General features: G+C 44.1%; 1 protein-coding gene across 1 annotated transcript; it reads left to right on the forward strand.

The window, feature by feature from the left end:
* Nucleotides 1–16,834: 16,834 nt before the first annotated feature.
* Nucleotides 16,835–18,649, forward strand: LOC113126245 (general transcription factor II-I repeat domain-containing protein 2). The gene is given in 1 exon segment (XM_026300201.1): nt 16,835–18,649. A coding segment is annotated over 1 exon segment (1,815 nt).
* The last annotated feature ends 4,826 nt before the right edge of the window (nt 18,650–23,475 follow it).

Consider the following 23,475-nt stretch of genomic DNA (forward strand, 5'->3'; position numbering starts at 1 on the left):
ACCATACGAATCTGTCGTTTTTGGTCGACACAGGGGCTACGTGTTCCACTCTCAACACCACCCCTGTTTCCACCTTGTCGAACCACAAGACCACCGTCATGGGTTTCTCGGGGGAGAAACGGACTCTGCCAGTAACCCGACCTCTGCTCACCCAGGTGGGCAGCCAGCAGGTACGCCACCCCTACATTTATTCACCTGGCACTCCTGCTAACCTCCTCGGCCGGGACTTATTGACTAAGCTTGGGGCCACTATCTTGTGTGCCCCCGAGGGACTTACTGTTACTCTGCCAGATGGCCTGCAACTACCATGTCGGACACATTTAGACGGGCCACGAAAACTATGCTTGGTGAAGCCGCTGGCGGACGAGGTAGCTGACATATACTGGGCTAGGTTGTGCCCGGAGAGTCCGGGACACATGGGCATATGGTCCGCGTATCAGTCTTGGCGCCCCTGGATCTCGCTCCTCGAGCCCTACATACCTCCCCCGGACCCTCTCCATGTTACCCTCTTCTATGATAAGCTCCAAACCGATTGGTACAAGGAGGAGTTAGAACAGGTGGAGGGGGACTCCTGGAGCATCGACGCCGAGAATATTTATGTCGCCCCCGAGGGGGTGGTGGCGAGAGTGCAGCTTCTCCCGACCCAACAAGACTGGTTTCGCATGAGTGAGGATATTGCACCACATGTGTCTCTCGCCCTACATCCTGACCATGAGGCTAAAGAATTGGGGGGTATCCTCAAGAGGGCGTTGGCCCACAAAGACTGGCAGACTACCCCCATACCGCAGGTCTGGTACGCTCCCCAGATTAAAACTTTTTGCATTCAACTGACAGCCACAGATCCTGCTATATTAGAACACAGAGAGGTGTCTAGGTACCATGACATGGCACGCACTGACCATCACCTAGCGGCAGACATGTTATCTCAGCTGCCGGACTATTTATGGGCTCAGTCTCCCACGGACGTGGGCTTAACGGACTGTGCCCCGGTCACCTTCCAGGTCCAAGCGGGGCTTCCCCTTTGGATCCGCCAATGCCCACACAAACCCCAGGCAGAGGAGGGGATCAGGGATACTATTGAAGGCCTAATACAAGCGGGGGTGCTAGAACCCTCCTCGTCACGGTGGAACACACCCATTCTACCGGTTGAGAAAAAGGGTACAGGTAACTTCCGTATGGCACATGATCTTAGGGCCATTAATGACATATTGGTAACTTCCACCGTTCCGGTTCCTAACTCATATGTGGCCCTGGCTAACCTTGACCCTAGCCAGACTTGGTTTTCTTGTATTGATCTGGCCAGTGCTTTCTTCTGCCTCCCATTGGCAGAGGAGTATTGTGACATTTTTTCTTTCACTTATCGGGGACGCCAGCTCAGGTACACCAGACTCCCTCAGGGCTTCGCTCTCTCGCTCGGTATTTTCAATCAGGTTTTGAAACAGGTGCTTCATTCCTGCGCTTTGCCAGAAGGCAGCACCTTAATCCAATATGTTAACGACCTTCTGCTCGCCGCACCCTCCGTTGCAACCTGTCTTCAGGCCACGGAGTCCGTGCTGCGTCATTTAGCCAAGAGGGGCTTTAAGGTCAGCAAAGCTAAACTACAAGTGTGCCGTAAACAAGTTGCCTTTTTGGGCCGACAGATCTCGCAAGCAGGGGCAGGATTATCACCTGCACACAGGTCTACCATCCTGCACCACCCCCGGCCAGTATTGGTCAAGGATATGCTTTCTTTTCTGGGGCTCACGGGCTACAGCCGCTCTTACATCCCCGACTATGTCAACCTCACTGCTCCACTTCGACAGCTAGTTAAGGAACAGGGAATGCGGAAACCTTTCCGCACCGCTCATTTGGACAACTGAGGCAGAACGGAACTTCATCTCCCTCAAGCAAGCTCTGGCAACGGCCATTCCTGATTATACTCAACTCTTCTTCTTGGATGTTTCTGTTAAGGACGCAGTTGCCAACGGTGTCCTGTTCCAGAAAAAAGGGGGAGTCAGGAGAGTGTTGATATACACAAGCACTGCATTGGACACCATGGAAAGAAGACATCACGCCTGCACACAGCATGTTGCAGCAGTGGTGAGGATTTTACAGAAGACAGCCCACATTGTCATGGGACACCCACTCAGGGTGCTCACCACTCACAGTGTGGTGGCTTATGTCAATTCCCAGATATTCACACTCTCCTCCCTCATACAACAAAGGCTGAGCAGGATTTTGGAGGAACCACATATTTCATATACACATGAAGGTATTAACATGGCAGACAGGATTGGGACGGGACAGGCCCACAGGTGCGAGGAAAAAGTCCTGAAAGAGGAAAAAGTGCGTCCAGATCTGCAGGCCACGCCACTGCAGGACGCACGTGACCTCTACACGGATGGCTGCTGCTTCAGAGATGAGAAAGAGGGGTTGAAGGCTGCTTATGCGGTGGTGGAAGACACAGGAGGGGAGTTGCAGGTAAGGCTGGCAGAAAGGCTGGAAGGACAACAGTCGGCACAGAGAGCAGAAGTGATGGCTGCGGTGGCAGCTCTGAAATTAGGCAAGGGCCAAAAGGTGAACATCTACACTGACTCAGCATATGCGGCAGGAGCCGTACATGTTGAATTAGGGCAATGGCTTAGAGCAGGGTTCCTAACAGCGTCTAATCAGCCCATTAAACATGAGAAAGAGATGAGAGAGCTAGCAGATGCCCTGTTGGAACTGCTAGCGGTAGCAGTGATCAAGTGTAAGGGACACAATCAGTCCAACAGCCCTACAGCAAAAGGAAATCATGCTGCAGACCAAGCAGCCAAGGAAGCAGCGGGATACCAAGTTAAATTAATGCTGCTGGATGTGACGCAAGAGATTAAAGAAAGACCTAACTTGGAGGAACTCAAGAGACTTCAAAAGGGGGCATACCCCCAGGAGAGAACTCTCTGGAAAGTGAGAGGGGCTACTGAGGTAGAAGGTTTGTGGAGGGGGCCGGATGGTCGCCCCATACTTCCTCCCGGAATCAGGAGGACAGCCCTCTTGGAAGCTCACGGGGTGGGACATGTTGGTACAGCCCAAATGTTGAAGAACTTAGAGCAATGGTGGTGGCATCCATATCTCAAAGATATGGCTAAAGAGCTGGTCAGGGAATGTGACATCTGTACTAAGTACAACACCAGACCGACAGTGAAACCAGAGATCGGTAGGTATCCACTCGTTACCAGGCCTGGACGAGAGATTGTCATTGATTTTACAGATATGGGCACCACCGTTCGAGGGTACAGGTACGTACTGATGTGTGTGGATGCGTATTCAGGGTGGCCAGAAGCGTGGCCCACCAAAAGGGAAGACAGTAAAACGGTTATCAAATGTTTGATAAATTATTACATCCCCAACCATGGTTTCCCAGAGAAAATTAGGTCAGATAATGGGACACATATCAAGAATCAGGATTTGCAGAAGGTGGAGGCCATCATGGGGTTGAAACATGGGTTTGGAACGGTGTATCATCCACAGTCTCAAGGAAAGGTGGAAAGGATGAATCAAACTGTAAAAACTAAATTGGCAAAAATCTGTGCACAGACTAAATTGAACTGGGTTGATGCATTGCCATTGGCACTCATGTCCATTCGCTGTTCTGTTAACCAATCCACTGGGTTTACCCCTTTCGAACTCCAAACAGGGAGACCCTTTCCAGGGCCCCACACCACTACCCCAGTGACCATTGTAGAGAATGAGGGTCTGTCAGCCAAAGCATATTTTAACTTTCTGCAAGCTCTCGTTTCAGCTTTCTCACATCAGGTGGCTGATCAGCAGCGCAACGGAACACAAACCTCACCCGACACCGACTGGGTGTTGCTGAAGGTGATTAAGAGGAAGTGGTCGGAGCCACGGTGGACAGGACCCTACCAGGTGACAGAAAGAATGTCACACGCAGTGAGGTTAAAGGGAAAAGGAGACACCTGGTACCACTGGTCGCAGTGTGCACCAGGAGAACCGCCATCCAGATCTTTGACCGAGGTCCAGGAGGACCTGCTACAACATACCTCTGTCTCGGCTGAGGCAGAGAAGGACCCTCCTCAGAAAGGGGCAGAATAATCCCTGGGGAGCGAGTCAGGTACTGAGGTAGTCCACCCTCAGTCCGAAGAGAGAAGAAGCCGAGAGGGAGGGGGTGAAAAAGAGCGCCCCTCTCCAACCAGAGGTGTGCCAAGCCTCCAGCCGACGAATCAGAGTGCAGAGGGAGGCAACGTCGAGGGATTGTTGGTTGTGATTTTGAGGGGTAGTTTTAGCCATTGATTTATTTAGTTTATTGTGTATGCTTAGCCATTAGTAGATAGTTTAGTTAACAATTGGGGACTTAAAGCGGAGATGTTTGGATTTGGGAAGGTATTGGGGGTCCTTACGACCCTGACTGTAATGATGGTTGTTTTGTGTTTGGTTCTGTATTAGTTTCTATTGCTGTGTTTGTAGGGGTCTTAGTCACCTGTGGGTGCTGCTTCATTCCATGTTTGCGTTCCCTCGCAGTTAGGCTTATATCGTCTACTATAGAGAAACACGACCCGAAAGTTCTGATGCCCTTATTGGCCCCAGGGATCAGATGACAACAGTGATGACCTAGACGGGGTACAGCTTCAAGAGATGTGATCTCCTAAGGGAGATCAAGAGAGGGATAGCAAAATTCCAATTTGTTTAGATGGGCTCTTAGGAGAGCCCAAAAGGGGGACTTGTGGAATGCAGACGCACCTATGGGGGCTTCATATAAGATAAAGGAAGTAAATGGCCTTAGTTTGCTCGAGCGACCCCCACTCAGAACACATAGAAGATCTCCGGAGACTACTCTGTACTTTTACAATAAACCGGTGTGTCGATTCCTAACTTACATTCCGTCTTCTTTTATCCCTACATTAATGAACCCGGGGAAAGTCATAAGGTAAGATTTTACAACAACCGTCACCCAGGCTAATTCTCCAGGCTGCTCCAGAGCTGCTGTTGGACAGCTAACAGACCCTGAGCTTGGTGGCTCCACACCTGCTAACGGGGCTAGGCTAGCTGACTTTTGTTAAAAGGTGCAGAGGTGCGCTTTGTTGAATCCGAACTGAGTTCCTTAATTGAGAAAGAACGCGCTGAATCAGAGACTAAATTAACCGGTTTTATTATAAACAGAGATATCTCTGGAGATCAACACTCTACAGTGAGTCTGTTACTCAGCCTGTGCCTAGTGAGTTCTACATAAAACAGGAAAAACAGTGGTTTTCACAGACAAGAGCCGCTCCCTGGTTGACCTCTCTGTTCCTGCACTGGTTAAGGTCACTTCCTTATAAGGTAAAACTGCCCAATTCCCTTAGCAACAGCTATGCTGCAGGCGCACCCTATATCTGGGGGTCACAGTGTCTTACACAAAGAGGAGGTTACAGGGCGCGGCTGTCGTCTCTACGTACCATACTTAATTCATACTAGCAGGACCTATACAACTTTATGCCTTAAATCCTATGTTCTATGAAACCCTTTTCTCAGGTAGTTGCTGCATTCTCACAGCTTCAAATGCAGTGATCCTCGCCTTCAAAGCTAGCAGAACCTTACAATTATTAAAAGTATCATTATCACTAAAGGAGGCATTGAAATAACTAAACATGTGACACACTGAGCAGGAGAGAGAGCAAGAGGGAGAAGCAATGCTACTAGCTACCTAAGCTAACTGGTAGGCCAACGAGTGCTAAGTCTGGAAATAGCGAGAAATACCAGACAAAATAGAAAGGTACATGACTAGTACAGGAATAAGTAGCGGTTATTGATTTTTTAAACGAGTTTAGTTAGTTTTTAGGTGTGTTAGACTAAATCTAGTCTGTTGTTAATCCGTAGACGAGATACACAACACACACAGCACAACACGCTTGCAACAGGAAGTGTATTCTCTTACCACGAAACAGCATCACAGGGGTCTTCCGGGGTCAGAATCCCAGAATCTTTGTGAACACTCATTTTAAATCTGATATATCACACAGCCTCTGTCACAACTATATGTTGTCTTTAATTTTATCAGAAAAAATTTGTCAACTGGGTTTCATTAAAATACAATAGAGCTGACCACAGAGAGGGGAGACCAGAGGTTTAACAGTGTAACACTCTCTATTTTAAATTAACTCAGTATACAGCTGATTGATGGGGAGGATGGGAAAGATTCAAAGTGTAGCACAGTCAAAATGGACAACAGAAGTTCAATTCTAGTCAGAGTTCTGCTCTGTCAGATCGAGTGCAGTCAAGTTTAATGTTTTATTCTCCTTTGACTTCATTAATTGTTTTTACAGAACTGAACACCAGTCAGTCAGGACGCCACGTTTTACGTCACCAATTATGAAATGTTACGACCCTTTCTGCCACACAGAGCCGAGTCTTTCTATGGGCCTGACAAAAACTGTAGCATTGCCTGCATCTCTTCATTTCACCGGTCTTGTAGTCTCTGAAGCCTCCTCTGACTTTCAGGGTCAATGTCCTCCCTCCTAGTTCTGCTGATGCCCCTTCCCCCTCCAACTACTTGCTGCACCTCCCCTCCTCCCTCTGTATTTGGGTGAGGGCCCAACATCAGATGAGGCAGAGGAAGAGGTGGATTCCCAAAATAAAATACATACAAACAGTGTTTTGTCCAAGTCCAAGTCCAAACGTTATACCATCTTACAAAATAATTGTTATGTAATGTAGCCATAACAAAGTAAGACTGAAAGTTGTTGTCATTAAAGGATTATTATATTATTATTAACTAGGAAATCAGTTGTAGATGTAGCAAAAGGAGAACCCCACTTTGATCTAGGCCTCAAACATTCCAAGAGGTGGGGGTTCAACATCCAGGACCCAGATCCTCACCATAAACACATCAAGAAATTTCAAGTTTCAAGAAATTGAATTGAATAACAAACATTCTAAGGACTATCTTATCTGTTGATAAACCTGAAACAAGACACTCTAACCTATAACCATGGAACCAGCGTCCATGAACAGGAGATACAGTTGTGGTCAAAAGTTTACATACACTTGTAAAGAACATAATATCATGGCTCTCTTGAGTTTCCCGTTATTTCTACAACTCTGATTTTTCTCTGATAGAGTGATTGGAACAGATACTTCTTTGTCACAAAAAACATTCATGAAGTTTGGTTCTTTTATGACTTTATTATGGGTTAACAGAAAAAAGTGATCACATCTGCTAGGTCAAAAATATACATACAGCAACATGAATTAGCAATTTTGGTGACTTAGAAAGTTGTGTCAGTGAAATGAGCTTCATAGCATGGCCTCTTAACTTCTTGTGAGTGATTATGAGTGACTGCAGCTGGTGACTTCTCTGAGGCCAGTTAAATAGGGCTCATTGGATACAAACGCTACAATGGGAAAGTCAAAGGAGCTCAGCATGGATCTGAAAAAGCGAATTATTGACTTGAACAAGTCAGGAAAGTCACTTGGGGCCATTTCAAAGCAGCTGCAGGTCCCAAGAACAACAGTGCAAACAATTGTTTGTAAGTATACAGTGCATGGCACTGTTTTTGTCACTGCCACGATCAGGAAGAAAACGCAAGCTATCACCTGCTGCTGAGAGAAAATTGGTCAGGAGGGTGAAGAGTCAACCGAGAACCACAAAAAAGCATATCTGCCAAGAATTAGAAGCTGCTGGAACAAAGGTGTCATTGTCCACAGTCAAACGTGTTTTGCATCTCCATGGACTGAGAGGCTGCCGTTCAAGAAGTTGTTGTTCCAAAAGCGGCACCTTAAGGCTCCACTGAAGTTTGCTGCTGATCACATGGACAAAGATAAGACCTTCTGGAGGAAAGTTCTGTGGTCAGACGAAACAAAAATAGAGCTTTTTGGCCACAATGCCCAGCAATATGTTTGGAGGAGAAAAGGTGAGGCCTTTAACCCCAAGAACACCATGCCTACCATCAAGCATGGTGGTGGTAGTATTATGCTGTGGGGCTGTTTTGCTGCCAATGGAACTGGTGCTTTACAGAGAGTAAATGGGATAATGAAGAAGGAGGATTACCTACAAATTCTTCAACATAACCTAAAATTATCAGCCCGAAGGTTGGGTCTTGGGCGCAGTTGGGTGTTCCAACAGGACAATGACCCCAAACACACATCAAAAGTGGTAAAGGAATGGCTAAATCAGGCTAGAATAAGGGTTTTAGAATGGCCTTCCCAATGTCCTGACTTAAACCCCATTGAAAACATGTGGCCAATGCTGAAGAAACAAGTCCATGTCAGAAAGCCATCAAATTTAACTGAATTGCACCAATTCTGTCAGGAGGAGTGGTCAAAGAGTCATCCAGAAGCTTGCCAGAAGCTTGTGGATGGCTACCAAAAGCGCCTAATTGAAGTGAAAATGGCTGAGGGACAAGTAACCAAATATTAGCACTGCTGTATGTATATTTTTGACCCAGCAGATGTGATCACTTTTTTCTGTTAACCCCTAATAAAGTCATAAAAGAACCAAACTTCATGAATGTTTTTTGTGACAAAGAAGTATCTGCTCCAATCACTCTATCAGAGAAAAATCTGAGTAACGGGAAACTCAAGAGAGCCATGATATTATGTTCTTTACAAGTGTATGTAAACTTTTGACCATAACTGTATATGGGCAGGTCCAGAGCTAAGCCAGACATCAGTCATAACTCTTTGCTGTTTTGTTACAGGATTCCACTTAGCCACAACTACCTGTACTGGAGAAATTATCTCTATGTAAACCAATTGGGGATAGTAATTATCTGTGTTAATCAATATACAGTATGTCACAGAAGTGAGTACACCCCTCACATTTTTGTAAATAGTTTATATCTTTTCATGTGACAACACTCAAGAAATGACACTTTGCTACAATGTAAAGTAGTGAGTGTACAGCTTGTATAACAGTGTAAATTTGCTGTCCTCTCAAAATAACTCAACACATAGATATGATAAACTATTTACAAAAATGTGAGGGGTGTACTCACTTCTGTGAGATACTGTATTTCAATCTTGTAATTGTATCAGAATACTTGAATTATGAGTGTTTTTGCCATTAAAACCATCCAAGTACTGTGTAGGTGAAAAATCAATTGTGGCACCAGGTGATCTATTCACAACTGTCATTGAAGCAGTATTATGATGAAACTGCAATCTATTTGCTATTTGCTATTCTAAATAACACTGGTGTTATCTTAGTCATAAGTAGTAGAAAAGTACTACAACAGTCAAGGTGGCAGTGGAAGTAATCATGCATTTAATGAGATCTTCTGAAATCCACAATTTTGAACAAAGGATTAATATTTTCTCTCTGTAGTCCTACCTCCGATTTAATTTGCTGCCCTCTGCCCTTTTTACCATTTTGTTTTTGCATTTTTTTTCTATAATTCTAATTCTTGGTCCTTTTTCTTACTTAGTTCTTTGTAACTTTGCGCGCAACTTTTAAATATCTTATTTTTTTAATGTTCAAGTTACCAGTGACAAGTTAGATAGCAAAGCTTTTTGCGTTTTTTTATTATCAGTAATTGAAGACGTACGGCAGCAACTCATCAGCCCAGCTCAGTTTACAGCAGCTACATTGCCAGGCACCCTCCAGGTAACAAAGAGGCATTTTAGGCTTGTTAACCCGAAGTTCGCCTTGGGAACACACAGACTGAACGACAACGTGGGGTACCACCAGCCAGCCTTGATGAAATTACATCAAAGTAGGCTACACCTGCCTCTCTCTCTATTCTCTGAATCAGCTGGTGTCTCACTTACTGCTGCACCCAATAATTTTCCAAATTGTTCACGTTTATTAAGTAATTATTGTCACTAGTTCCTCTTCTCAGAGTCAGTGATCAAACTACAGTGCCACTTTGACTACTAATAATCAAAATCACTTAGAGGTAGATTAGTTCAATTGTTATTGATGTTATTTGCAGTAACATTTGAAGTATACAGCTCTATCATTTATGCTCAGCTTTAATAAATGGCGGAAGCCTCAATCCATCTCTCCTGGTCTCTGTTGGCTGTGAAGCTATAAGGTCACTGTTGGGTATCGAACTCATTCTTCAGATTTCCAAATTATCATATCATTTGAACAGCTAGTCCCCGAAAACGACTTGGTGCTGCAAGGTAATTCATTAATGATATTCACAGATGATTGATAAGAAAATTAATAAATTCAAAATCGCTACATAGTGAATATATGGAAAGTAAAGTTGTAACTGTAATTTGGTGTATTTTATTTATTTGTGTGAGAGTATGATCTTTTTATGTATGGCAATTTTTTGGTTGGTGTTGTTTTGTTTAAGTTGTAAGTAAATTTAACCTCCTTTTATGAGCAATGATTGTTTTCACCTGTGACAGAATGATGGAAGGATGGTATTTAAGGTGGCTTGAAGAAAAGAGACTGGAAGGTCCAGGGTGGAAGTAAGGTGTAGCAGTGCACAGTGTGGTAGGAAGCAGAACACATGCTGTGAGTATGTGCAGACGCGTGTGAAGTTTGGTTGGAGGAGTGTCAGTGCAGTGCACAGTGGCAACCAAGTGAATTGTGAGAAGTAGGCCACGGACTGCTGGACAGAGGTTTGGTGTTGAAATGCAACAAGGAGATCCTTGACGACCCATATAGACACAAAGCCAGGGGGAGATCGAGGGGCAGAGAGAGAACTGGAGGTGTGCTCCGCTTGGTCCCAGACAATTGCTGATCTGACACTTATTTCCAAGCACAGTAATTATTCCACAAAGTAACACATGAATGCAGCTCATGAACAGATACCCTGCACATGTCCCGATGATATTTCAGTCACTACTTACAACAGGTGAGGTCAGTGTGGCTGCTGTTACTCAAAACAAGCTGTGCAGAGCTTACATTAGAGGATAGAGAGCATTATCCACTCTGAGGGTGTGTGATATCAGATACATACAATGCCATACATTAGCACCATTGCGTCACAGCAAGAAGGTTGTGGGTTCGCGACCCGTCAGAGACCTTTCTGTGTGGAGTTTGAATGTTCTCCCCGTGCTTGTATTGGTTTACTCCGGGTACTTCGGTTTCCTTCCACAGTCCAGTTCATATGGAAATAATCGGAAGTGAACTAGATAATTATGTGCACGCCCCCCAAGAAATGGCATAAAATGTAAAGCTTCATCATAGAATTTACTTACTTTTTCTGTGCATTTTGAAATGCATTATGAACCATCCATCGTTACTTACCTAGCTACAACTTAGACAAAGCAGCACGTTTTTAAACTAATAACAGACATGACATTTCCTTAAGTTACTACTGCTGCACATACCATTGACTAACAGCATTAATAGCTAATGTAATTAGCACTTGTCCTCCAGTATCTGTGTAGTTTTTAATTAATTTTTTAAATTTATCTCTTTACAACTGACAGATGAATAAATGCATTAAAACACAAAACTAGCAACACCACATTTGAAAATCATCTATGTTCAGTGCATATTGTGTCGCTATATGTGACCAAAAAACACTAAAACACATACGTTAACATTGTTTCTGCTTAAATTTTATCTACTTAGATTTGTATTTTTCTGTGTATGTCTATGTTGATTAATTATATTTTCTGTTTTCTGTGACTCAGTAATCACCTTGACACTGCTGGCTGGTTACTGTGATGACAATAGGGCCCTGACTCTGTATGAAATTTAAAGGTGGATATGCAGACAGTGTCATAGTAAAATGACTTCAAAGTTGAGCTGTGCCACTCCACCTACCTCAGCACAGGTAACTTTGCTTGGAGCTATGAAGTTACTTCATAGGGGAGAAAACACCTCCCAAAAAAAGCAACAAAATTGTATTCAAAATGAAGGCCTGAGTTTTATGGACTGCTGCTGCTAGAAAGAAAATACTTTACTTTCACAGTCATATAACTTGTTTGTTACAAATGTCTTACCTATATCCATTCTGCAGTGGCCCAAGATAGTGATGAGATTTGGGCACTTTGTAATAGTGTGCAGTAATGGGAATCTGTAGCTGTCCTACCTGGGTTATTCTGTGACTAATACACTGAATAACTATAACACCTCCACATCCATTGCCTTTGGTTGGGTTTTTATAGCACTGTGTAATGCTTTAGCCATGGAGGACTAGACACACTGGTTGTGTTTACCTCCGTGAGGACAAGATGGGAATCTGCCTTATTAGACAATTTACATGGCATAGAACCCATGGAATGAGAGAGATCTACATTAAAACACAGGCATCAGGAAGGCATTAGGTTCATGTCCTCAACAAAGGATGGTTATGAGGAATCGATTTTTCTCTTGTAGGCCTTAACCAGTTCCTCTCAACCATAGGCTAGATTCTATAATTTATGAAAATGGGAACATGATAATATTTGATTTACAATTTTAGACTTACAGTAGTTAGTTTTTAGGCTGGCTAGTTTTATACTCATTAAATTAATATTTTAGAGTTTTAGGCCAAAAAAAGACTGTAATTGGTGAAAATTGCATGCAGGCTGAGACAGACTAATACATTGTTTAATTTGTTTTGTTTTTTGGGGTACGTGTTTACATTAAAAATACAGAATACATATATCATCAACATTATTCATTCATTTATTCATAATCTATAACTGCTTACTCCTAATTAGGGTCAGGGGGATCTGCTGGAGCCGTCATCAGCATTATTCTTAAAATAATTGTCAGTGCAGCCCTGGCATGATATGAGGTTACCCCTGCCCACATCCACGGTACCCTGTAAAACAATTTTAAAGTCTAATTCAGTATAATTCAGTCTAATTCACATACTGTAATGGTGTAAATTGTAGTTAGGGGGAAGATTTTAGTTATTATATTTTTCATGTATACCACACAAACATTGTCAGCACATTTACAGGATTTATTCTCTGCTACATACTTGTCAATGTACGCTGTAGTTGTTTTACACAGCATGGAACAGATGGTCAAAGGGTCACTTAAATGTGTTGGGCTAAAGAATGCATGGTTTTAATGTTTTAGGGTTTTAGTGTTTTAGAGGCCTGTAAATAACTGCCAACAATTTCAAGTTTTAGTGCTGGTAAAGGCCTGAAGATAGAGGACGCCTGAACAAATATGTGGAGTCTTTTCCAAAATGAGTCCACCCCTTTTTGTCACGCTATATAAACCTGAATGTTGAGGAGAAGAACAGAATTCTGTAAGGCTTCTCTCCCCGTGCGCATGTAATTAAACCTGAGATGATTCATCATTTGTTTTTGAGAATTACCAAAAAGAAATTTCTACAACAACACATCAAAATCCTTTAAATGTACTTAATTACTGCATTAAAATAATCTTTGAAATTCAAGGCTAAAAATATCTGTTGAAAATGAAAATAAACTTGAAATAGTAATACTATCCACACCTGTTTTCTCATCCATCTACCAGAAAATTGCAAAACAAAACAAAATAAAGTAGTTGGAAATCCAGCACACAATGACGGATGTCTCTGCTTTGAATGCACAGTTTGGAACATATTCCTAGGGGCAGAGGGGACCAGTATGGACATTGACAGACAGGTTGACTGTTTCACAGATTACATCAACTTATGTAGAGACACTGTTATACCTATAAAGTCTGTACTCTGTTTCCCTAAAAACAAACAATGAATCACTAGTGACATAAAGGCTATCCTTAACCAGGAAAAGGAGACATTTAAAGATGGAGACAAAGAAAGGCTTAGCTCATGCTGGACATGAGCAGATCTAAGCAGGTGTAACGGACACCCTCAGAGACAGGAACAAGGAACATATTTAAGGTTTTTATTAATGTACTCACAATACCGCAGGAAACAAGGAAACAGGAATGGTGTGTCCATGGAAGTGATACTGAGAGCAGACAGTGACTTGGAGTGAGGGAAGTGAGGGAAGTCCCTTTATACGTGAGGGAGAGTGCAGGTGAGTGACTTGGGAACAGGTGAGACGAATTGTGGTGATTGCCAGGGGGAAAACCTGGCAGAACCGTAACAGTACCCCCCTCTCCACGGCCAACTCCTGGGGGCCGAACCCCCCTCCTGAGGACAGGGGACCGTGGAGACTGGGGACCGTGTAGAGACCGTGGGAGAGGCAGCAGCCGTGGTGGCGGTGGTTGAGACTGCGGAGGCGGCGGTTCCGGAGACTGCGATAGCGGTGGTGACAGCCGCGGAGGTGGTGGTTCAGGGGACCGCGGCAGCAGCAGTTGCAGCTGTGGTGGTGGTGGTTCCGGGGACCGCGGCAGCGGCAGTGGCAGTTGCAGCTGCGGTGGCGGCGGTTCCAGGGACACTGGCGGCGGCAGCTCAGGGGACTCTGGTGGCGACAGCTCGGGGGGCTCTGACGGCGGCTGCTGAGACGGCTGGGGAAGCTGCTGCTGAAACGGCAGGGGATGCTCTGGCGGCGGTCGCTGCAGCGGTGACTCGGAGATCTCAGGTTTCTGCCGCAGGGGCGACAACCTGAGACTCGGCGGTGACTCGGGAGGCTCTGGGAACGCTGGAGACGACTCTGGGAACGCTGGAGACGCTGGCTGCTGGAGAGACTCTGGCTCGGACTGCTGGAGAGACTGGCTCGGACTGCATCTGCTGCACAGGTGGTGGTTCCAGAGGCCGCGGCAGCGGTGGTGGCAGCTCTGGAGGTGGCGGTTCCGGAAACCGAGATAGCGAAGGTTGCAGCTGCGGAGGCGACAGCTCCGGGGGCCGCGGTAGAGGCAGCTGCCGCTGTGGAGGCGGAGACTCAGGAAGCTCTGGCGATGCGGAGACCCAGGGGACGCTGGAGACCCAGTGGGACACAGCAGACACGGGACGCAGAGGACAGTGGGGAGTCTGAGTATTCAGGGGACGCTGGAGACTCAGGGGACGCTGGAGAAACAGGAGATGCAGGAAATACTGGAACTTCAGGGGGCCCAGGCGGCTCTAACTCAGGTTGCTGAGGAGACTCTGGCTCGAACTTTGGCCGCTGAGGAGGATTCGGGAACACTGAGGGCATGAGTGGGTCTGGGAGATTATTGGGAAGGAGTGAATCCATGGTGGGCTGCTCGGGGAACTCCGCTGGTGGCTGTGGCAGCTCAGGAAAATCCGGCGGGAGTAGCTCGGGAAACTCGAGCGGATCCGGACGTTCTGGCCCTGGTAGCAGCTCGGGAGTCGGCAGCTCGGGAGTCGGCTGCTCGGGAGTCGGCTGCTCGGGAGTCGGCTGCTCGGGAGTCGGCTGCACAGAAAACTGTTGCTTGGCAATCGGCTGTGCGGGGCATAGCAGCTTGGGAATCGGCTGCTCGGGAGTCGGCTGCTCGGGAAACGGCTGCTCGGGAAACGGCTGCTCCGGAAACGGCTGCACAGAAAACTGTTGCTCGGGAAACGGCTGTGCGGGGCATGGCTGCTCGGGGATCGGCGCTGGAGGCGGTGACCGGCGAGAAGGTACTGGAGAGGCAGAGGGTCGGGAAACTGGCCACAGGAATAAGGTGAGGGACTCACACACTTTCCAGACCTCCTCCACAGGTGTATTCTGCACATAGCATTTCTCAATCACCGCCGAAACCGAGGCCAGGTGGCTGCATGCCTGTCCTACAACTGTCCTCGAGAGCCGGCAGGCTGAGTCGGCTATATTTCGAGCCAGGTGTAGGCACTGTTCGAAAATTTCCCGGTAGCTCCAGGCATCCCGAATACCACCCGACAGGAGTAGGAAAAGGCAGGAGATGAGCCGGTCTTGATCCGTTGACTCGGCTGGGTTGGTTTGAGGTGGAGATGGTGGTGGAAGGGAGTGAGGAAAGGACCGGGGAGAATCAGGCTGGGGAAAATGTCCGGTGTTTCTCCTTCTTGTTCTTTGGTCTTGGTCTGATCTTCTGTAACGGACACCCTCAGAGACAGGAACAAGGAAACAGGAATGGTGTGAAGTGATACTGAGATCAGACAGTGACTTGGAGTGAGGGAAGTCCCTTTATACGTGAGGGAGAGTGCAGAAGAGGTGCAGGTGAGTGACTTGGGAACAGGTGAGACGAATTGTGGTGATTGCCAGGGGGAAAACCTGGCAGAACCGTAACAGCAGGGTTAGGAGGACAACAATAACAAAATAGAGAGAAATTTACAGCACAAGATCAGAGAAGTGTGGAGGGAAATTAACAACTTCACTGGTTACAAAAACAACCACGCAACAGTGGGTGATGTGGACAGAGGCAATTAACAAGTTCTTCAACAATTTACAATTCAGTTAAATTTCAATTCAGTTTATCTGTATAGCACCTAATCACAATACAATCATCTCAAAAACCTAACAAATCCCTTATGAGCAACCAAAAGTGGAGACGAAAAACTCCCTTTAACGGAAGAAACCTCGAACAGAACCTTGCTCAAGTTTGGGCGATCATCTGCCTCAACTGGTTCAGGTGAGTGGATAGAGGAGACAGAAAAGAGCAACAGTAAACAACAAATAAACACTGTGCAGATTTGTGTAGTAACTGCAAATCAGCAATATACAGCTCCAGGATCAGGAATACCTGCAGAAGGTACAGAGAGAGAGAGAGAGAGAGAGAGAGAGAGAGAGGACAAACTATGGGAGAGAGAAGGCACTTCTAGAGATTTGTTTTATGTGTGAATTAAAGGACATATCTTAGTCAAAAATAACTTCAAGGTTTCAGTTGTGCTGGATGCCAAAGATATGCCTAAGGCACGGGTGTCAAACTCAGGCCCGCGGGCCAAATTTCGGTGTAATTATATTTGGCCCGTGAGATCATATCAAATGTGTATTAGAGCTGGCCCGCCAGTATATAGCGTATACACCGCTAATACCACATATCCCAGAATGCTTTGTTAGTGCGTTGGCGCGTTAGTCGAGACCGCCACGCGCCCCCTCCTTTTCTGTTGACAATCATTAGCATCTATGCTACCAGTCACCTCGGACAAAATTAATCCACCCCTCCCAAAAAATGGCCAAACGAAAGATGGAAAACAGGAGCTTTCAAGACAGGTGGGGGGCAGATTATATGTTCACGATTATAAAGGACAGACCTGTTTGTCTTGTGTGCGGAGCCACCATGGCTGTAACGAAAGAATATAACCTAAGAAGACACTTTGAAACGAAACACCACGACAAGTACAAGGACCTGGACGTAAAGCACAAGCTCCAGAAGGTAGAAGAGATGAAAAAATGTCTGGTTTCACGGCAGACTATGTTCACAAAAGCAAAATCACAAAGTGAGACTGCTGTAAAGGCTAGTTTTACTGTGGTAGCAGAGATTGCAAAATCAGCCCGGCCCTTTAATGAGGGCGAGTTTGTCAAAAAGTGCATGGTCAAAGTTTGCGACATAGTGTGCCCAGATAAAAACCAAGCATTTTTAAATGTGAGCCTGAGCAGAAACACTGTGGCTGAGCGTACATGTGAGCTCGCCACCAATCTACACGAACAGCTGATGGAAAAAGGAAAAGATTTTATCGCATACTCTCTTGCTGTGGATGAGAGCTGTGACACATCTGATACTGCCCAGCTGTCAATCTTCATCCGTGGCGTGGACTCGAGTCTGTCCGTTACAGAGGAACTTTTGGGATTAAAATCAATGTATGGCACAACTACAGGAAAATAAATCTTTGAGGAGGTATCCAAATGTGTAAATGAAATGAGGCTGCCTTGGGATAAACTTGTTGGACTGACGACAGATGGTGCGCCCGCGATGTGCGGTCAAAAGAGTGGACTGGTGGGCAGGATTCGGGAGAAGATGCGGGAGAACCATGCAGGTGAGCTTACAGTTTATCACTGCATCATACACCAGGAAGCGTTGTGTGGCAAAGCCCTGAAGATGGAACATGTTATGAGCACCATAACACGAGTAGTTAACTTCATAAGAGCCAAAGGTTTGAATCACCGCCAGTTCAAGTCTTTTCTGGAGGAGTTTGGTTCGGAATACACAGGCGTCCCCTATCACACAGACGTGAGATGGCTAAGCCGAGGAAAAGTACTGAACAGATGTTTTGAGCTGCGTGAGGAAATCTGTCAGTTTGTGGAAAGCAAAGGGAAAGACACAACAGAGCTCAGGGATAAAACGTTTCTGTGTGAGCTGGCATTTCTGTGTGACATCCTGACCCATCTCGATGTGCTCAACCTGCAGCTCCAGGGGCGGGGCCACGTCATCACAGACATGTACGCTGCGGTGAGGGCTTTTAAGACCAAGTTGTGCCTGTGGGAGACTCAGATGCTGCAAGGAAACTTGGGTCATTTTCCGTGCTGCCAAATCATGAAAGAGCAGATCTCTCCCACCGTGTTGCCTAGTGCACAGTTTGCTGAAAAACTTAGCATACTCAGCGCTGAGTTTACCCGGCGATTTGCCGACTTTGAAGCCCAGAAATGCAGATTTGAACTGCTCAGTAATCCGTTTGCGGTTGACGTGGAAAGCGCACCAACCAACCTCCAAATGGAGCTTATTGAACTCCAGTGTAGTGACACACTCAAGTCAAAGTATGACTCTGTGGGTGCTGCACAGTTTCCATGTTTCCTCCCCGACACACTGCCCCAACTCCGTGCCCAAGCTGCTCAAACGCTCTCTATGTTCGGCAGCACATATCTATGTGAGCAACTGTTCTCTTTGATGAAGATGAACAAAACACCACTCAGGAGTCGTCTCTCTGATGAACACCTTCACTCAGTCCTGAGGATTTTCTCAGCTCAGAGCCTAACCCCAGACATTGATGCACTCGCATCTAAGAAGAGATGTCAGGTATCTGGCTTGAACCAATGTGCATCAGAGTAAATCAGAGTGTGGCAAATTGAGCTTGAATTAATGTTGTCTTTATGCACTTTTTCTATTCCAAGGCAAGGACTGTTAATAGATGAAAGATTGCATTTTCATTGAAGGAAACTATTATTTTTGGTTGTTTTGTTGTTGGCCTGTGAAAAAAGATTTACATTATTAAAAAGGAACTTGAAAGGCTACAGATAGACATAAGAAACGAATACCACTGAGTTTTATTTCAAATTTAATTTCTCATGTGTTTATAATATTAAGCTTTGCTTGTTCCAGATTCAGTGTTTATGCAAAACTAAAGTTTGTTTCCATATGAAAATGTTCAACATTACATATCTGGAGAGAAGGAAAAACATGCACAATTGCGGTCAATTTTTCAATAAATATTGAGTTTGGCCCGCGACTTCGTCCCTGTTTTTAATTTTGGCCCACTGTGAATTTGAGTTTGACACCCCTGGCCTAAGGGAAGCATGTATAAGGTGAAGAGAATCAGTCCTGGCACAGAACCTTGTGGAACGCCATAAGTTTTGTGAATGTGGAAGGCTCATCATGAACATAAACAAATTGGAGTCTGTCTGATAAATAAGATTGGAACCATTTTAATGCTGTTCCTTTGATTCAAATTACATGTTCCAGTGTCTGTAATAAGATACTGTGGTCAATAGTGTCAATAGTGTATTGACTGAGTCCATTATTTGAGGCTAAGAGAAGATCGTTGGTGACTTTTAACAATGCTGTTTCTGTATTATGATGTGCTCTAAATCCTGATTGAAAATCATCAAATAGTTCATTTCTTTGTGGTCACATAGCTGCTTAGCAACACCCTTTTTAAGGATTTTAAAATTTAAAGGTAGGTTGGATATTGGTCTATAATTAGCCAGGACTCCTGGATCAATACTCGGCTTTTGGGGTAATAGTTTGATTACTGCAGTCTCAAAAACCTGAGGTACGCAGCCTGTTACTATAGATAAAGTGACCAGGTCTAATAAGATTGAGTTGAATAATGGCAGGACGTCTTTGAGCAGTCTAGTTAGGACACTGGGACAAATGTACTTTCTGCCGCAGTCTGTCCAGCCATAACCCCTCATTCTTCTTCAAAGTTTCCTCCTTTATCTCCTTCTCATCCTTGTCCTCCACCTGTCTCCACCACTGCAGCTATGCCCCTTTCCTCACCTGGGCATGCTCCACCATCTGTCACAGTAACAGAGGTGGGGCTGCAGCTACAAAGACTGTGTCGTGGAAAGGCAGTTGGCCCAGATGGTGTATGTCCAAGACTGCTTAAAGACTGTGCTGCGACTGTGTGAGCCTCTACAGAGGATGTTCTACCTGAGTCTACAGTTGGGGACAGTCCCAGCTCTGTGGAAAACAAGTTGAAAAAGCTGGCTCAGTAACTGGAATGAGGCTGGACTCACTGGAGGCTGTGGTGAAGAGATGCAGACAGAAAAAGATAGAGGTCATCCTGGAATACACAGCTGCAGAAGCAGCTGCAGTGGACAACTCACCTCACTGCGCTGCAAGACTGAACGATACATCCTTCATCCCCACTGCCATCAGGCTCTACAACACCTTAGACAATGTAAGATGATGGCTGACAACTCTCACTACTGACTACTTATGATTTTTACTACAAGACTACCTAAATTTCCTTTCAGGATTAAGAAAGCTGATCTCATTTCATCCTATTCATTAATAGGCGTGTATCTGTGAACAATGTACTTCACATTGTAACTTCCTCAGGATTTCTCATTAGATGATATATAACAAGTGATTCTAGTCTCTCAAAAACATTATTTCCACAACTGAAAATACACATAGGGCTAGGGATTATGGTACAAGACATAGCCTACTACAATTTAAAATTTAATTGAATTTAAATCAAATGATCTAAATGAAGTTCTGGTTTTGAGTCCATTTCTGTGATGAGATAATGTGTGTGGATCAGGTCCTCTGCAAGCATCTGCAACCTATCCATCCATCCATCCATCCATTATCTATACCTGCTTATTTCTATTTAGGGTCACAAGGATCTGCTGGAGCATGTCACAGCTGTCTTTGGGTGAAAGGCAGGGGTACACAGCTTCTTGCTGTGAGGCAACGGTGCTAACTACTCATTCACTGTGCAGCCTTTGCAACCTATCATGATCCTTAAAACCTAATCTCTACTAGGTTTGCAGAGACCTAGCTCCAAAACAAAGGTGCAAAAAAATGATCATAACCTGGGGCAGAGTGCAATCACTGCTGTGTGTGTTCAGATTGGGTTTATGACTATCAAAACAATTTCCACACCATTATAGACCAAGTTGGCCGAGTTACAATTCAGACCTAGAAATAGAGAGAGAAAAAACAGGCAATTATCAATCAAAGCAGCAGATTGAAGCATTTAAAAAGACTCATACAAAGATGTATGGCAGCATTTCAGTGCCTCTGATTAGAATCCTAGAATTGTAAATTGTGGCTAATTAGGCTGTCATGGGTTCATTAAGGGCTTCAGCAACTCAGCTGTCCCTCACCTGCATGTATATTAAAACTCATTAGCCTCCTTGTCTGAGACGCCACTTGCATTAATTGCCATTGATGCCCTGGCTCGCTGCACAGGGGCCTTTTCATGCTCCCTAGCACACCATAGTTAGCAACATGAAAGTCCTTTGAGGATAAGCATTATTTCTGCCTCAGTTTTAATCTTATGTGTGCAGTTTCTAAGAAGTATTGAATTTTTCCTCTTCAGTGTTTACAAAGTTTTTAAGACAACCAAGGAAAGTGAATGAAATTAAAAAAAGGAAAATTAAAAGTTGCAGGCTGTTAGGTTAGGCAGTCAACCGATATTTTTCATTTGTGCGTTTTTTAGTGCTTATCCAATTCCAGGTCGTATTGCCAGGCAGCTAACAAAGATAGCCCACATAATGTAGCCTTTTCTAAGGCATAGTGAAGATCCTTGTGGAGAAATTCTGGCCCCGCTGACCAGGAGGAAACCTAGAACATACAGAGGAGATACATCAGAATTAAGAGTCCACTTTTTTCATGGGAATGTGTCTGAAAAATCACTTCATATGGAATTAGCATCTCCACCGGGAGAAATATCTGGAAAGGTCACAGAATCGGTAAAGATCTGGCATAGTCTTGACAAAGTAACTACAAAATGATGTTATAAAATTTGTGTGTGCATTCATATAAGGAGGAAAAAGAATCCCAAAAAACAAAAAATAGTGTTATTACTGTTTTTCTGTCTTGCAAATTTTTGAATTGTTTTCACTGTGCATACCTTCAGAATGACCACTATGCCCACTTCTGCAGAGGGAAGAAGGAAAATACTTAGACATTTAAATGAGGCCTTGGGAGAATTAGTGTTTATGACAGATATAAAACTTTACTATTCAGTTCACCAGTGATGACAGATGCCCTCTAATCTGGGTAATATTCAATGTAATGATAATGTATAATAACTGAGGTAGCCAGAACTTCACTATTAAATAGTTATATATATTATTATCACGTTTTTGAGGGAGGGACAGAGTTTTCCTTGTAATGTATATAATTAGTAGTATGCAAGTTCTTAATGATACACAACATTTACTTACTCACAGAAGATCTGTACTTAAAATAATCCACACAATTTAATAGTGTAATTTCCATAATTCTCTGTGGTGTGGATCTGTTGCGCCCTTCCACTGATAAAGGTGAGGATGAACTGGGAATATCCAAGTATGAAAGAAAACTTTAGTATGTGGGGTTTCATTTTGTAATGATTTATTGCTATATTAATAATTGAATAGTGGTAAATATTCTGTATGTGTTGAATTTTTAACATATGTTTGCAATCACTGACAAACCTGACAGTAAAAGTTATTATCTTTGACGACCAGTACTTTTCAGGCCACCTTATCTTTGAAATCCTTTAACATCCATGGCCCCATGTGTGTTCATTTACTTTCTCTTGCTCTCTTTCCCTTCATGCACTGTCACTATATCTGCTCTGAGAAGATGTGCTGTCATTGCAGACGGAAGACTGAACTGCAATTTTGTAAGTTCTTGATGAAGGCTAGGATGTTCAGTTTTTGTTGAAACCATGTTGCAGAGCTGTTGATTCAGTTGCATGATCATTTTGTGTGATGTGGTGCTCTTGAACTGTAATGAATCATACTAAGATATGTTGCCATTATTTTTACCCCAACTCACTGTTATTTCAATGGGGTAGGATAATTACCAGAAATACAAAGTCTAGACATCCTTTGACTTGCAAATGAACAAATCAAGGCTTTCTGGGTAATGTAGTAGTTTAGTGTCTGATAGACTGTACAATTCGATATGTACAATCAAATAAATAAACCCAATGGACAAAGCTACATAATCTCAGATGAGATGATTTACAGCAGAGTAGCAGACTACCCACAGGTTTTCATACATTTACTTTCTTGATCTTTAAACTCTATTATGTCAACTGTTAGAATACAACTGTTAGATTTCTCTTCATTTAAAAAGTATATAGCCCTTAATTTTTGTACTATATGCATAAATACCCAGCTATGTTTCCTTATATATATCTGTTTCTGAGGAAGATAACATTGTATTTTGGTTTGTGTGTGTGGTTTTGTGTCCCAGTAAGCAAATGTAATTGTGTTTTCGTTGTGTTATAATTTGGTTGACACTAGTTGTGTTCTCAGCCAAATCCTGAGGCCAAGTACTGTTTGAAATGGTTTGTGAAGAAAGCATTAGGACTGGCTGAGTAAAGCAGTTCTTTTTTTCATTATCTCTTGCACTACCAGGGCTTTCCAGTGGCTTTAAATGAGCCCAATATTTGATTGTTGTTTGTTTTTTTGAATTTTATTCAATAATTG

Source organism: Mastacembelus armatus, chromosome 11, assembly GCF_900324485.2.
Source record: "Mastacembelus armatus chromosome 11, fMasArm1.2, whole genome shotgun sequence".
NCBI lineage: Eukaryota > Metazoa > Chordata > Actinopteri > Synbranchiformes > Mastacembelidae > Mastacembelus > Mastacembelus armatus.